Source organism: Cryptotermes secundus, unplaced genomic scaffold, assembly GCF_002891405.2.
Source record: "Cryptotermes secundus unplaced genomic scaffold, Csec_1.0 scaffold590, whole genome shotgun sequence".
Taxonomy (NCBI): domain Eukaryota; kingdom Metazoa; phylum Arthropoda; class Insecta; order Blattodea; family Kalotermitidae; genus Cryptotermes; species Cryptotermes secundus.
In genome coordinates, this window is record NW_019721768.1 from 207,901 (window position 1) to 225,920 (window position 18,020).

General features: G+C 40.6%; 2 protein-coding genes across 2 annotated transcripts in view; one reads left to right on the forward strand and one right to left on the reverse strand.

Moving 5' to 3' along the window:
* LOC111875717 (apoptosis-inducing factor 3) overlaps window positions 1-18,020 on the forward strand; it is a 190,169-nt gene that overhangs the window by 130,989 nt on the left and 41,160 nt on the right. The gene's annotated exons all lie outside the window — the stretch shown is intronic.
* Window positions 10,049-17,077, reverse strand: LOC111875723 (slit homolog 1 protein). The gene is made up of 2 exons (XM_033750190.1): window positions 16,934-17,077; window positions 10,049-12,207 (listed from the first exon to the last, which is right to left on the reverse strand). The coding sequence occupies exon 2, from the start codon at window positions 12,202-12,204 to the stop codon at window positions 11,419-11,421; it is 786 nt and encodes a 261-aa protein (XP_033606081.1). The 5' UTR covers window positions 12,205-12,207; window positions 16,934-17,077; the 3' UTR covers window positions 10,049-11,418.

Genomic DNA, 18,020 nt, shown 5'->3' on the forward strand with positions numbered 1-18,020 from the left:
AATGGAGAAGAATGGCGAGCAATCCTGAGGAAGGCCAGGGCTCACAAAGGGCTGTCGTACCAGTGATGATGATATTTGAATATTTTACTACTGTCAAAGGAACATTGATTTTTTTTGGTAATAAAATATAAAGATGCTAAACGATCTTGAAGTTAAAGTCACATTTGGCATGTACAAATAATATCAGGGTTAAGGTTTAGACATATATCTCAGGAATATTCCATATGTTTTATTTAAAACTATAGTTTGTCACATAAGTTTTCGTGGGTTTATGGTTGTGTGTGTTCAGATTCTCTGGGTTATAACAACGTCTAGTCTTTTATGTGAACACTAATGTTTCGAAGGAATATGTTGCCTCAGCCTTTAAGATGGAAACAAGGTGTTGCACAGAAGTTTTGTATCTTCAAACAAGGGTACACAGCATGACCAAGAGAGTGATGTGTAGCACTGGGTCCTCTGAAGTACCGACTCGGTGACGATGTTTATAACAGCGAACAGAGCAGGCAAACACAGCTCCTGTATGCGGAGGTTGGTTAGTTCTTGGATTATTTAACGACCCTGTACCAATTTCAGGTATCGTCTGTTGTCGAAGAAGGTATGAGTAGTTTTGTAAGTGTATATGGTAGGTGAAAGGACGTGGAGTGATTCAAGGTCTTTAAGAACTGGGGAAACCGGTAAAAATATCTGGTCAGGGTAATAAAATCAAGGATATAACGTACATCACAATTCATTCTCAAAGTTCTTTTTCCGCGAAAAGTATAGTTTTGCTTAATGTTCAGTAATTAATAGAATGTTCGTGTCTTCGTAGCTTCAAAGAGAGAAATTCATTCTTAATGGTATTACATGCCATATTGTTTCAGTATTAATTATTTTTCTTTTGTATTCTCGTTTGATGTCTAAAAATATAAAAATTAGAATATACAAAATTATAATTTGCCTGCGGTTCTGTATGGGTGTGAAACTCTGACTGTGACGTTAGGGAAGGAACATAGACTGAGTGTGTTTGAGAACAGGGTGATGAGGAGAATATTTGGATCGAAGAGAGATGAAGTGACTGGAGGTTGAAGAAACATACATAATGAGGAGCTTAATAACTTATATTATTCATCAGACACAATTAGATCAAGTCAAGGAGGATGGGATATACATGGCACGTAGCACGGATGGGGGAGAAGAGTAATGCCTATAGGATATTGATGGGAAAGCCAGAAGGAAAGAGACCACTGGGAAGACCAAGGCGTAGGTGGGTGAACAATATTAACATGGTTCTTAGAGATATAGGAGTGCAATGTACGGATTTGATTGATCTGGCTCAGGATAGGGACCAGTAGAGAGCCCTTGTGACCCCGGTAATGAACTTGCGGGTTCCATAAAATGATGGAAAGTTCTTGAGTAGCTACACAATTGGCGGCTTCTCAAGAAGGGCTCAGCTCCAAGAGAGAGTGAGTGTGATTAATTCATTTTAATGCAGTTATGCTTCTCTGTAACTTACCATTGTAAGTATTTATACGTATCGCTTCTCTTTTATTTCGCTGAATACTTGTAGTATCAAACAAAAATTTCTAATTAATCTTGAAAGGTATCATTGAAATACATTAGTATACTTTACATCACTAGTTCGCTTACCGATTATCTTTTCCTCTTTGGCGAAAATGTATGAAGTTTTGTATTTTTATCACTATGTGAAATAAAGTCACTCTAGACTAGACTATATTAAAAATTAAACTACTAGAAAAAACTATATATGTAGTCAGCACAAAATAAAATAAATAGGAGCTAAAATTTTGTGACAATTGTATAATAATACAATTATTGAGTTTTTTAAATATTATACATCGCCCTGTTTTTTATTCAAAACACAGCGTTCCTGAGAATGGATTCCGTCTCCGAAACATATTTTAAATAACAAAACAGCACTGCGGATAATACCAAAAACTCAATAATTGCACGAAGTATAAATAAACACCGACAAAAATGGATCAACCTTTTGGATATAACGCCTGATTAAATAATATATAAAGATATTCTGCAGTATGAACCAAAAATCCGCCGGAACTAAGAAGACCTTGAAAAGTTGGAAAGAGCATGGCAAGTCGGAACCGTCGTGACTGACTGTGACACGTCGTGAAGAAGAAGTAGAAGAATATATAAAATAGCATTGTACCAATAGGGACCTACTTAATTCTCCCAATAATTTTATTGCAGATTCCTCAGAAAACAAAAATGCGGTCAGAATACATTCTGCAGAGAAAGACCTCCATATTGCACTTTTAATTTCATGCAAAGAATGCATATAGACAATCCGGCGTGTTTGTCCTCTACCACGCAGAAGTGGCTCTCGAGTTCGTAGAACGATCCTGCTATGGCGTAGTGTAATGTCCGTCTTACACATTCTTGCATTTGTAACGATATTTTCGTTGCGTTTCATGACTTGAGCATTTGTTTGCACGCAAGCCCAGCAGCACAGTGACATGCGAAATCTCTGTTGCAGGATAGTTTCCAGTGGACATTGTAATTAAACTTTGGGTTCCGTAAAAAGCTGGAAAATGCGTGACTAGCTGAATGAGTTTTAATTTTGCTGACTTTTGTGGACAAAGTGGTTCCATAAATGGTTGGGGATTTATGCACTACCTCACTCAATATTAGTTTCTCAAGAAGGGCACTGCGTGGAATTGAAAATAGCTGTTTAAGTGGTCAAGAGAGATTATTTCATTTGAAGATAACCCTAAGCCCAGAAACGCATTGTACGCAATTATACACGAGTTAGTACCGAGAGTACTTAATTTATCAGTTAAAGAATTGAGCTGCATTTGCATTCATCAGGCCAAATTATATAAACTGGGTTGTCCATCCACCGACATCCTGACTGTACCACAATTCATAGGACATCCTTCCACTCTTCGTGCGCCTATATTTACGTCTGGAAGGATTCTATGAGCTGAAAACTGCAAATAACCCAAGCGGTTGGTTCAATCTTAAACACATTAATCCTTCAGTGATTCAATAAATATTGCCTTAAAAAGAAACTTAGTTCTTATATTTAAAAAAAGTAAAGCTATCCCTGTAACAGGCAGTGGAGGCCCATAGGGTTGTGAAACGTCAAAGCTCCCACATTTTCTACACAATCAACTCACAGATGGCGGTGCGGTTGTCAGCCTTATGTGCTAGCCGGCCGCCTTTTACCAGCATGAAGATTTCTGTTACTCATTTCTGTTACAAACTAAGTCAAATCCAGGGTCACTGTNAGAAGTTGGCATTTACAAAGCGTGTCACATTGGTGTGGTCGCATTGAGAGGATATATAAGCATAATCTCTATAGGGTATTAACCGGTCATTCAGACTACGAGGTGTGGCAATCGAGTTCCCTGACTGGTACAGCAGCATTCATATTAGGTTGTGAAACGAACTACTGCGATGTAAGTGTAGTTATACTTCTTACCAAAAATTGACAAGTGTCAGCAGGTCGAATCACTTACAGTTCATGAATAGCAGCTCAGTGAGTTAGTTCTGGTTGCTGGATTTCTCAATTGATCTAATCCTTCCAACCACACTATGGCCCTGGGTTCGATTCAGCCTCTAACATTAATGAGTACCAGGAATCTTCTTTGGGGTAAAGGGCGTTCAGCGCGTAAGGCTGACAAATTCACCGCCATCTGTGAGCCGATTGCCTAGATAATGTGGGAGCTTCAACATCTCACAACCCTATGGGCCTTCACGGCCTGTTACAAGGATACTTTTACCATCTTTTTACTGCTGCCACTTTTTCACCCATGGAGGAAATAATGAATATGGCATTTTGTTTTAAACTGGGTAAAACAACACAAAAAAAATATAAAATATGGCAAATTGTTTATTGTGATGAAGCCAAAAGTCGAAACAGTGTATCTGATTCGTTACATGATTCTGAGAAGGACGTAAGGATCTTCTGCATGATCTGAAAGCGGGAGTCCTTCGACCTCTCGAAATTATACATAATCATAAATGTCCGTGAAATGGTGATACGAGATCGTCGATGGTCTCTGAATGATGGCGGATGAATGACATGTCAATAAGGAGGCGATTCTTGAAATCCTTCATGAAGATCTGCGCAAAGACTCACGGATAAGCAGAAGCAACGGAGGCTCACATCATGGCTCTACTTCATCCAGACTCGTCAAGAAAATCCCAATTCCTTTATTGAATTTTGCTCTTCCCTAAGTTGAAAACTGCCCTCAGAGAAAAAGATTTCAGGATGTTGAAGACATTAAGAAAAATAATACCTAACAAATAGAAAACAACAGTACATAGGATTTATAAATTACAGATGGCAGTCAAAAACTGAAATTAGACCACGAACGTGAGGGGCAAGCTGCCGAGAAAAACACCTTGATACATTTACGAAAATGACGATACCCCGGGTGAGGTGAAATAATATGTAACATAAATTTTAAATGATTTTATCTAGTTTTACTTAAAAAGAAGACTACAACGTGTGATTTTAACACGAATTAAAACAGTGTAGCAGTTTTTAACACAGTTTTAGTAAAATATCTGTAACATAAAAACACTGAAAATGGCCGTTTGGGGCCGAAACATGTAGTGTTGAAGCGTAGAATGTAAAAGTGTTTCAATTTTGACGGAAGATAAACAATGGACGCTAATTTGAACAATTGCAACGGGATACTGAAATACAGAATCAAAAATGCGACAGGCGCGCTGAACGCTGTTCCTCCAAAGGCCTTTGACGACTCTTTAAAAAGGATATTTAAACGATTCAACAAACATATTCAAGTAGGCGGAGATTAATTTGAATAGGAATAAAACAATTTTATTCCCTTGTATTTATTTTTTCCCCATACCAGTCCGGAAACTTTATTGTCAGACCTCATATATACATATAATAAAGGAAGCAAAGCGGCGTCCAGTTTTTCCTTATGCAGCTTTCTAAGCTGATCTAAATCCGCTACGTATGTTAAAAATATATATAATACTCTTACGTTAAGCGACTTATCTCATAAGAACTAGAGCAGAGAAAGTAAAAATATCCCGTACATTTACGTAAGCAAAGTCTGCAGAAGAAGGAGGCGTATGGGGGAAGTGAAGGTAAAACTCGACAAGTTTTAAACTTGTGAACTAAAAAGGAATTAGTTGTTGGCTGCACCCGGGAACAAAACCCCTGGTAGCCATTACATAGAAGGTTCCAGAACAGTTGCGCTTATTATTTATGAGTGCCACCGCCGGGAATCGAAAAACAGGCTTGCAGGCGACAGTCCCAAGGGACCCTCTGGGAGGACGTTTTCCTCTAAGTTCACCTCACCAAAGCAGACCTACGCAGCTGCACTGCCTCGAGACATTCAACACCAGCAACTACAAGCAACACAGACAGAGCAGCAGTATCTGCCACAAAAGGAATTTCAGAAGACAGGTCTGGCAGTACAGGTTCCTAGTTCGTCAACAGTGGCACTGTCGCCATCGTAGTGCGTGAGATCATGGCAGGACTCACTAAAGCTGTGTCAGAAGAAGACAGAGTAATGGTCATTAGAAAATTGGTGCTTAACTTAATGAAACAAAATGGTTGCTAGAATTCACATGCCGCTCAGAGTCATAGCATTTAATGCAAACGGCATTTGGAAGCAGCGCTATGAGCTCAGTAAACAGCTGCAAGCCTTACACATAAATGTGGCTCTTCTCTCAGAAACATATCTCAAACCCCATGAGAGGTTCTTCGTTCCAAACTATCACTTTTATCGGACTGGCCGCTTCCCGGGAAGCAATCCAATCAAAACCTTGTCTGCTGTCACCCATAGATCTTAACCACGAAGTTCACGCATTCAGCATCTCCTAACTATGAAATAGTAATAGGCTTATTACAGACCGCCTCTGTGGTCTAGTGGTCAGAGTTCCTGACTACAGATTCAGAGGTCCCGGGTTAGATTCCCCTGCGCTACCAGATTTTCTGAGAAGTAGTGGATCTCAAACGGGGTCCACTCAGCCTCGTGAGGATAATTGAGGAGCTATTTCAAGAAAATAGCGGCTCCGGTCTAGAAAACGGAGATTAACGGCCGTGAGTATCCGTTGCGCTGACCACGTGACACACTCTATCCGCAATAGTTGGCACTAACTTCGCCGACAAGCAGCGGTGGCTCAGTTGGTATAGTTCTCTTACGGACTACAGGCCACGTAGTTTGGTTTTTGTTTGTTAATAGGCTTATTATTGTAATAGCAATTTTACAGTACGCTTGCTTCCATTTAATATTTTTACGCGATCTTTCATTTTTATTCCGTGGTGCGTAGTTAGATCCCTTTGTATACATTTGTACGTAGTTCATGTGAGGTTACACAAGTGATGCACAAAATAATGCTGTCGGCTTTTCAGGTTCACATGAATGGGTTTCCTTCAGTGCTTAGTCATAAGAATGTTGCGTGTTGTATTTAAAACTGACGTAAACTCTATTTATTTAACGATAATTATAAATGGGAGACATGCATATTACACGTAATTGTTCCTTTTAACGCAGTCCTTGTGAAAGACATGCAAGAAGCTTAAGGCTTTTCGTTTCTTTATGGAAGAAATAGCGTGCATGTTTGGAAGATACATTCATTGTGAAATCCCATACACATGACTTGCAACTTGGGATCTGAGGGTTTATTTATTTTTCTCTTTTGTTAGTAATACCTTTCCCTAACCATAGGATACCATACGCCACCACAAATACTGGGCAATGTGTAATGCAATACTCGTCCTAAATGCCATCCAGAACATCATGGACAGCTGGGGTCAGCCGCTGCTGTATCTGAGGATATTTTTACGAATCAGAATGTTTATTGGTCTCTGTATGGTATATGAATAATTTTTACCAGGCATGTCCAACTTCGAACAGGTTGTGATCGACTTTTTAGGGTCAAAACTGCCATTGATCTACCAGCCCCTCCTATCGTCGTACCTCGCTTTAAATAAAAATATTGGTAAAAATAACACGACACATGTTCGTTGCAAAAGCAACATACACTGAAAGTATAGACTTACCTTGTTCGTTAAGAACAGAAAAATAGGAATAACTAATAGGTATTTTCCCTTCAAAATCTGAATATAATCATATTATATTACAAGTGAATTTACATGCTTTTCACGTATAATTTCCTTATATGCCTATGAGATCGACCAAAAATCGTCTCACGATCGACTTATACAAAGCAATATGTCGAAATTAATAAAAAACAAAATGATTTCTAAATAGTATTCTCTCCCGAATATTCCAAGGCGATCGGTAAAAACAGTCTCAGAAGGTTGTTAAGCTCTTTCCCTGGATGTCTCATCTTTCCCAGAAAAACTTCAAGCGACGCTCTCTCCGTTAGATAATTAAATTACGTTTATGTTAAAAGAACTTTTTCGGACTTTTATATTGAACAATAAACCATGGATACAATCTCAGCAAGAAATAAAGAACGAAAGAAAAAGAAGAAACTGGTTATTGACTTTAGGCGGCGTTAAAATCAAACTTCTTTTTTTTTTTCTTCGGGATAATGATCTGTTGAAGTACGACTTCGAACCACATATTAAACAGTTTATATGTACATTTTATTCTTGTTTAGAGTGTGTAAGAACAATAAACAATGAAGCCTTAATACTTTTCCTTCAGTAAGCGTACAGCATATTCTGCTACCTCTAGACTAGTAGGCGGGCTGTGTATATTTTTAAATACATCAGTTTCTTTTTAATATATACGTTACAATGAATTCTACAAGCTGGAAGGTCGCGGGTCTGATTCCCGATGAGGGCATTTTATTTTTCAACTGACCTAATCCTTCCAGCCGCACTATGGCCCTGGGGTAGACTCAGCCTCTAACAGAAATGAGTACCAGGAATCTTCCTTGGGGATAAAGGATGACCGGCGAGTAAGGCTGACAACCACACCGCCATCTGTGAGCCCATTGTCTAGAGAAAATGTGGGAACATCGACGTCTCACAATCCTATGGGTCTTCACGGTCTCCTACAGGTATAGCTTTATCTTTTGCCTTTTGCGTTAAAATGAAAAGAGATGTCGAAACTCATATAATTAAAATATATTTGCCTTCGTTGGTTATTTACAATTACCGTATTTACGCATGTATAGGCCGCGTGCGTGTATAGGCCGCAGCACAATTTTCAGACAGAAATTATAGAAAAAATAATTTTCTTGGAATATTATTTCAGGAGTAGAACACCCTGTATTACTAATTATGAATATAATTTTTTTTAAATGAAGTGTGATTTCGAATATTTCGAATATAAGCCGCACCCCAGTTTTCCTCTTGAATTTTTGGCAAAAAAATGTGCCGCCTATACATGCGTAAATACGGTACTTAAGTACAAAACATTTCCCACTGAAGGTCATAGCTTTTATTTTATCCTTACTTAAATATTTCATATATCAAATTCTTCACCTGATATTTTTATAGTAGTATACTCCAAGGGCTGAATACCGCTAACTGCAATTAGACATGATCCTCAGATAATTCCATTTTTCGTCTCTCAGCCTTACAATCTATCCATTTAAGATTTTTAATATTGTAGTCCTCTCTTCTCGGTCCTCTAAGGCAGTGGTTCTCAACGTTTATGAGACCGCGGCCCGGTAAGTTCTTTCTTTATAAGACGAGGGCCCAGTCCCAACAAATTTACTCGTAAATACCTTTCCAGTTTTGTTAAAGTTCATGCATTAAGCTAACTATAAAATATTTATTCATGAAAAATGCTTAGAAAATGAAGATGACAAATTCCAGAAGAACCTCTCGCGGCCCAGTATAATTGATGCCAGGGCCCATTACTGGGCCGCGGCCCGGCGGTTGAGAAGCACTGTTCTAAGGGGTTTCCCAGAATTCTTTATCTCTCCAATGCCTTCCCCTTGTCCAGCAAAGCCTCATAACAATATCATAAGGCTCATGACAGACACAAAGTCCTTCGTTATGTGAGGTCCTAAATATCGCCTGGTTTTATTTTTTTTACGGAATTCTATGTTCTCTATTTTCTGAATATATACCACGAAGTATACAGAAGCAGAACCTTCATAACTAAACCAGTAATCTTTGTCTGAATTATAAACCTGGCAGTAACCTTCCCAGTTTCCTATGAATCTCCGTAGAACAGTTAACACTCGTCTGACGCGTGTTGATCACAACCGGTTCGTAGCAAGGCGGGTACCGAAGAGAACTTGGAAGGAAATACCGGTGACGTGTTGCGTACACTTTTACCATGCCGCAGTATTTCAGTTGTGGGGCAGATTAAGTTCCTACAAGACTTTTTTTTTCGCGCAGATTCAGTGCCCGTTTTTATTATACAGCGATTAATTTCTTAAGAGAGCGACTCCGGAACATTCCTTATACTCAAATATAAACATGCACCCATAGAGATATGATAATATACACACATGCATGTTCCTGTGCCTTACATGTACAGTGCATGACGCTTCAAGATCTTTGCGTAATGTCATACTACTTTTATTTGCAGATGTAAGTCAGCGGTGGGGACACGTGGTAGCGTAGTTGGTTGAGGCACTGTGTTACAAGCCGAAAGGTCGCGGGATCGAATCCCGATGAGGTGGATTTTCTTCAATTTACCTAATCCTTCCAGCTGCACTATGGTCCTGGGGTCGACTCATCCTCTAGTAACAGTTTTACAGATATTTTTCTCGCTTACGGTATATCTTTTTTTTTTTCTGAAAACATTTCAGTTTTAAATAAAATGGAAATATTTCTACACATTACCATTGAATATATGGAATTTCGAAGAGAATATAAACGCGACTTAAGGTAAATACACATATAATTATTTGAGTTTATATTCTGGCCAGTTCTAATGATAGTGTCACTAGACTGGGCTGGGAGCCAGTGATTGAGGTTAGCTCTCTGAAATGGACCCAGCAGAGTAGGTGCCTCACATCCTTTCACCTGGGGACTGATCCAGATTCCTAAACGTTGTGTTCCTTAGAATACTAGGCAATAGACAAAGTCCAAAAACTCAGTGTGAAATTCTATCTTTGAGCGGAGTTTGTGAAGGGAAAAGTTAACGTCGGAGCATACCAAACATTTCACTCACTATCAACAGTAAAACTTTTAATGACAAAATTTTATCAATAAACAATATAACATGAAGGAGAGTGGAAATGTTTACAACTTATTTTTCCTTTTTTTTTATATTTGTTTCAATATGATTACGACAGTCCTTCTGTGCGTATAAAGTATTTGAGGTCGAAATGAACAAATTTGCACTAATTTTAGTATATAAGTGTCTTAACTAAACTGAATCGACGGTAAGATAACTACACATCTTTCTATGAAGCTCCTCATTCGTTGTAAATTACATTTCAAGAAATATCGAGTAGTTAAAAAACACTTCAGACAGAAGCTGTATCTACTACGAGTTGTCACATTCTATGAGTAACATTTCTTCTTCTTCTTCTTCTTCTTCTTCTACCTTGATGGATTAGGCTTCTTGACCTTATCATATTTAGAATTAATTATGAAATTGTAAACGTTACAGGCAGTTGATCAACTTGTGGAGGTGGGTTATAATAACTCCACCGTAACCCTGCGAGCCGTAGAAGGCAACGAAAAGGAAACCCGGTGCCTGGGCGCATAACTATGCCACCCTGTCACTGGGGGACATAAATACAGAGATATGAACCTAGAGGTATGGGGTTGGACGCAAGGCTGATGACCTTGCTCTGTAAAATAATTACTGCTGCGAATTCAAAGAAGTGAAAACTGGATGCAATTTGGTACAGCCTTCTAAGGTAGGCTATGGCTCAAGAATGGCTGTTTTGCCGATGATGATGATGGTTGGTAGGAATCCTTGGACGGGTGATCAGCCCATCGCAAGGTCACTACCTAAACAGGACAACACAAACAGAATAAAAGCAGACAGACATCCGTACCTCAAGCGGGATCCGAACCAACGATTTCAGTGTTTGAGCTCGCGAACACTTCTTGAGCCTCAAACAGCGCGGCCACTGTGCTTGGAAATATATACTGTTCTGAAGATAAATTCCATTAAATAACAAAAAGTACTCCATGGATATATGTTTAGGAATTCCTTACCATGTCTGAGGAGTTTAATTACTCGCTTGTAACTGAGCAGGCCAAGTTCAAACCTAGGATACTCCAACTGAGACTTGTTGAGAATAAAGTCTTTCTCTAAATACTTTTAATTTATTTTGCCAGCCATTATTCTTGCAATGCTCGCCTGTCATATCCTTATCACGAAGAACTATTACAATAGGTCCGTTGAAGGGCTCAATACCAAAAGACTCACTTCCACTCCACTCTTAACTTTACATTATCACACTCATATGAAGCATTCCTACTTGTCATATTCTGTGGATTTTGCTGGTTTCTTCAGAGTTTCTATTCGATCTCAAATTATGAACAACTCACATAGGCCCGCACTCCATTTCTACGTGTACTTAGTTTTCTTTGCTGGGGTCACAATTTAGGCCTTCAAGAACGTTCCAGCTGCTGCCCGCTAAGTTGCTCGGTGAGAGACATGTGGCCCCCACAATTCTGTCACGCAGAAGGGGCCATTCCTTCTTGAGGGCGCAGTTACAAACAAGAGGATTCTTGCCTATGTAAAGCTGTGCTGTTTTATTTAGCCCTTCTAAAATGCTTCTATCTACAGTTTCGATCCAATTCTCTTTTACGAGAATCGTTGTCAGAAATTGTGCTTTTTCAAATAACCTTGGTTTCAAACTCTTCAGTAAATTGTCGTTTAAATTCAACAAATTCAAGCTCACGAGGCCGTCAAACATACCAGAATCTAAAGTTTTTAATTTGTTGTGTTGGAAACTCAGCGTGTTTAATTTTAAAAGGGCAGAGAAAGCTCCCGCTTCAATTATTTCTATTTCGTTGTTGTCTAGATGCAGGGACAGAAGTTCCTGCAAACCATTGAAGGCATTCCTCTTTATTGTAACAACTTCACAATTAAGTATGTCAAGTTTCCACAAATTAAGGACTTTGAATTCTGAAAAGGCGTTGGCTTCTATGGAAACTATGTTATAAGACTGGAGAGATATGGTTTCAATCTGGGGCCCAAAATGTCCTGGTAGATCCTTGACATTACCCCTGATGCATTTTGCCCATGGCCCAAGACATTTGCAACCTTTTGCGCATGTTGGAGTCAAATCGGTGACGGTGGAATGCGCAGGGTTTATGACGAGCAGAAGTACAGCACACACTCTCGACAGTGGCAGCATGATCTGCAAGAACGAAATGGCTTCATATTATTAATATTGTAAGATAATGGCTTAAAGCGGGAGAAGCCAGAAGATGCTGCCGTTGGCTATCAGCAGCCGTATCTTCTGGCTACGCGTCCACATCAACACACACGCAGGCGCTAGGCAACAACCCGCTTGTCACGTTAAGCAATAGTAGAGGAACTGTTGGAAAAGGTGTTTTCTATACGGTCGCTCGAGTCGCCGCAGTAGAAAGGGAGTGACCAGTAATAGTCAGACCCCTCCTCTCGTTGAAGAGGAGGCCCTACTTCAAAACATATAAGGGTACTGAAAAGAAAAATTTGGTCAAGAGTACCGATGGGACCCTAAACCAAGAATTACTGTGCTGGCGAGGAACAGCAGCGATATTACCGACCGCCTGACTGAAAGTTAGTGGAGTCAGAGTTGTATGACTCCTACGAGTAGAGTCATGAGACAGCAAAATTTGGTGATGAGTACCGTGGGACTCGGAACTGAGACTGCTTTTGCTGTCGAGGCCAGCAGCAATTTACTATACTACACCAGTTAGTTGCTAGATTGCAACCAGCTGGGAAGGACAAGGATAACAGAGGAATCTCTATTGTTATAAGCCGCTTCCAAGCAACGACTAATGCAGACATAAAAGACTTTATACTATACTATACATGCTGTAATTTCGGTGATTTTTAGAGTGTGTAAATTAGTGTCACTTATAATTACTACTTGTAAATGTTTTATGAATCCAGTTATCAATCCAAACCCCGTGTCTAGTCACTAACACGTGACAATATGTACATTCTGACGATCTAAGGTTTATCGCGGTCATGTAAACAGTGAAACAAAGCCTGTTATATGCAACATCGGGAATATCGAGATCATGGAAGAGCGTTTCTGGCTAAATAATAAAGGACGTAAAATTCTACATAGTATTGTTTTATCACATTTGGAGCTTTGGTAGCGATCCCCACCCGTCCCTGTTTTAGCTACTAAATAGCTGATGTGGGCTATTGCCTAAGGCTTCTACTAAACTTTGTTCCTTGGTTCCGATTTTCAGCCACACTAATTCGTAACAAAGTTTGGTCTACGTGAAACCATAAACGGACTTTTCCGCCTATTCCATTCGCCATTCCACAGATTAGGTTGAAATTCTGTGTAGAAGACTTCTATCAGAAGTTTTTGGAAACCTCCGATTTTAAGCCATAATAAACTATAAGAATACCAGGACGGGCCTGTGTTTTGTATACGCTGTTGGTCCTTGCCAGCGCAGTCTTTCTTAGGTCCGAGTCCCTTGGGACTCACGACCGTATTTTACTGTCTCAGATTTGAGACTTCCCGCTTTGTCGCCTCCTACGCCTCGCAGGGACACGGTGGAGGTATTTGACCCCGCCTCCATACGAATTACTACTGACTTTTCCCAACTAAACTCTATTCATGGAATACCATAAACGGCTCCGGAAGTTTTGTTGAAAATCCATATAGGAGACTGCAATAAAATCTACTGGATAAGTTTCAGTCATACTAATCCATAATAAATCCTTGTTCACAAAGGACCATTAATGTAGTTTTCCAAGTACCCCATAAACTCTTTAGCAAGCTCTATCAAAATTTGTTATGAGAAACTTTCACCAAATTAACTGGGAAATTCCAACTTTCAGCCGTATTGATCAATAATATACTGACACGTTTTAGGGACGTGCGTGACTATAGACAGGGTTTCAGATTATTGGATTTATTAACCACTTACAGGTCCTACTACAAACAACTATAGCACTATGTAAGATTTGAGGCTTTCACGGCGGTGACTATGAANCTGCTATTTCCACACTTTACAGTTCACTGTTATACACTCTAGTGTCCTCAGTCTATTACAGTCTCCACTATCCATTTCCTAGCAACGAATTTTAACACCGGATCTATAACAGTCTCACTGAATTACACACTCCAACTGTCACTGCACGACAGCACACGTAAAGTCTTCTCTTCACAACCCGACTGCCGACTGACAGCGCCATCTTCTCAACCTTACCTGCAGAGCTGAACTCTCGACTAACTGCTCACTCGGAACTCCGGAACTCGACTGACTTTTCCAAAGTCAGAGTCAAAGTCACATTGCGACTCACGGTCAATCAGAAAGTCTTGGTGCCGAGCCCAATCTTGGGCTCATGGCCAGATATTTATTACTGTGTGGCAGTTACAGTCTTGGTATGTGGGGCGCCCTCTATCACGAGAGGACGGGTCGGTCTTTTGTATATGCTGCTGGCCTTGCCATCATAGTCTTTCTCGGGTCAGAGTCCATTTGGACTCGGCGACCATATTTTACTGCCTCGCCTCCCATTCGCAAGGTCACGGTGGAGGTGTTCGACTCCGACTCCACGAGGATTACTACTTACTTTTCAAGAGAGAGAGAGCGAAGAAGTGGGGGTAGTAGTGAGAGACACTACATTGGGGGGGAATAAACTATATCTCCAATTTTGAAGGTTCCCAGGCAGTGCCCGCTTGACCTTCTGGTAAAGATAGAGCATATGATCGGATTTTTTTGTTGTTTGTTTGTTTTTGCTAACGTTGGGAGGGCTATATTAAGGCGAAAAATTTGATGTTAACAATGGGAGGGCTGCATGTGAGGCATGCAGTGCAACGTGGAATTTGGTTATCAACTCAGCATTTGCTCTAGTACCGAGGAAAACCACGGAAAACCTTGGTCGCTTACTTTTCCAGCTAAACCTTGTACGAACCGAATAGAAAACATTATTCCCAACAATTCCTCTATTGTTGCTTGCGTATCCATTGCCGCTGCTTAGCAATGGACGTCTTCTCTGGCTCCACTATTCCGGCCTTCAGTCGTCATATCACAATATCTTAGTTTGCATATTGCTATTAATAGAGTTTTCCCATAAACGCACAAATCGTATTGCAATTTGACATGGGAGAATATCACTAGTTTGATTCCTGTTTTACGTAAACTTGATAAACTTAAGAGTGTACCTCTTGTCACTTTCGTTTATTACAGTATAGAATACCACCTACTCATTACTGTTTTGTTCCAGATGAACGATGAGGATACTCAATAAGATAATAAAGTAACGAAAATATTCTGAAGTAACTTGAGTACCCTTAATCACGAATATTACTATAGATCTATCAGAATGGTTAGAAAACAAATGCGAATAGCCCAAATCCCAATTTCATTTCTGTTTGACTTGTAGCGTCACCATGTGAATACGCATGTACACGTATAACTTAGTTACTTCTAAACCGGCTCACAGAGGTTTATGAAAATTGTTATGGCTGTCATAACACAGCCTTCTTAGCCTAATTTTCTTTTTTAAAATGAAAGTAGGCTTATGAGATTACCATGCTGTCTGTGTGTCTGTGAATTCCTTCCACCCACATATCAACTTTTGAATGACTGAACCAATCTTTATGAAATTTGGTGTGTATGTAATGGCACCAGCTCCCATGTCAGGGGCGCACTTCATAAATCCTTCCCATTAGTCTGTGTGTCTGTACGTGTATCCCTCCTATCGTTGCTACCACAGGTTCGGTAAAGCATAACCCTTCTTTCGTTGAGAGGCAACGGCTCTGTAAACACGTTACTGCGGCAACAAATACACGAAAACAATGGAAGAATTGTTGGAATCGTGAATTCCCCTGCTATCCTTGTCTTATCAAAGGAGAGTCTGTTTGTAAGATTTGAGGCTTTCACGGCGGTGACTATGAAGAAAGCAGTCTTCTGGGATTTGGCACCGTGTATATGTGGTGTTAACCGACGTTTCGGAGGAACGTATCGCCCCCATCTTCAGGGTAGAAGAAAAAGTATAAGAATTCTGCAAGCGACAACACCGTGAGAAACGGTAAAGCAGACTGGAAATATACCAGCTATGTTGAGCAGAGATACACTAAACCATGCTTGTCCCAGCTCCCTTCCCCTACCCCTCCCCAACCACTGCTTTCACTTGTTTACTTGCACTTCCCCCCTTCCCTCTCTGCTCAACATAGCTGGTATATTTCCAGTCTGCTTTACCGTTTCTCACGGTGTTGTCGCTTGCAGAATTCTTATACTTTTTCTTCTACCCTGAAGATGGGGGCGATACGTTCCTCCGAAACGTCGGTTAACACCACATATACACGGTGCCAAATCCCAGAAGACTGCTTTCTTCGAGAGTCTGTTTGTCTGTCGACTCCCTTATCGTTACTTTTTTATTGGTAGTGGGGTGGGACTGAGTCCCTGTACTGCGGCCGCTTCTGGCCTGTTGCACCAGCCCCAGATGATAGGTGAGGGTGATTGTGGAGCAATTGGTGGGATGAAGATTGGCAAGGGAAACCGAAGTACTAGGGAAAAAAAACTGCCCCAGAGCCACTGTGTTCACCACAAATCCCACTTGACCAGACCCCGGGATCGAACCCGGGTCGCCGCCGTGAGAAGCCAGCGACTAACCGCTTGAGCTATGGCGCGGCGCTATCGTTGTTAGGTAAAAACTATGTAAAGACGTTTCCCCGGCAACGAAGAATTATTGGAGGCGTCGGTTTCTATGCGGTCCGTGTCGTATCAAAGGAAATTAAGAGATTAGTTCTTCCCAGAACTTCTTGTTTCATTATACTACAAGGAACTAGGTTAAGAAGGATAATATAGTTATGACTCTGGATTCTGTTGCCTATTTAGATGCGCTGTTACTCACGGTTTTCGTCGTGGCTTCTTCATAAAATTTTTAAGTATCGGCATCACTACACTCACTTCTGAGCGAATATCACTGATTTTAAACCAAAATGTCTTCCCATTTGTGTCTAAGTGCAGCCTCAATAATATTTTCACAATCTTTTTCACTTCAGAAACACCAGGCGTTGAAGTAGCATGTGCGGGGGTCAGACTACCGTTCGTCAAATAGAACTAGTTCTTACCTCAGCGGTGTACAGAAGGAAGTACTCGTTAGCACTGCATTCGTCAGTAGACTAATTTGTATACTTATCCTAACACATGACTACGACTCACTGTGGGTCATACCGGACTGAGACACGCATGAACAGGAAAGGGAACTGGAAATTACGTATGAAGTTCCAAACACAACAGATGTACAGTCACCGTTTATCAATCTATGTCTCTATAGCCCCTTTGTTGGACCTTGGTCGCTTTTTCAGTATCTAAATCCTCTAGACAGTCGATAGGACTTCTTGGACGGGGGTCAGCCCGTCGCAAGGCACAGAACAATACAAACGCAGAATAAACGCACACAGACATCCATGCCTTGTGTGGGATTCGAACCCATGACCCCAGTGTTCGAGTGGGCGAAGACGTTTCGTGCCTTAGACCGCGCGGCCACTGTGGTCGGCCTTTCAGTACACTGCTTTGTGTTAATACCTTGACGATTCGAAGACAGCACTTAATTGCAATCTAAAGCTGCTACAGAAAATGTAAATGAATCATCCTCTTTGAACAGGTCTGGCTTCATAATGAATACCATGATTCATACATCTTCAGTATTCAGTCTTAGAGTAGTACCATGCACGGAGGTACTGTGGGGGCAGAGAGCAACCCAAATATAACTGTAAAAAGTAAAAGCAATGCTATCCCTGTAGCGAGCCGTGGAGGACCATACGGTTGTGAGATGTTGAGGCTCCCACATTTTCTAGACAATCGGCTCATAGATGGCAGTAACGTTGTCAGCCTTAAGCGCCGGTCGCCCCGGCCGCCCTTTACCCCCAAGAACATTCCAAGAATATTCCTGGTACTCATTTCTATTAGAGCTTGAGTCGACCCCAGGACCATAGTGTGGCTGGAAGGATTAGGTAAATTGAAAAAGAAATCCAATGACCTCATCGGGATC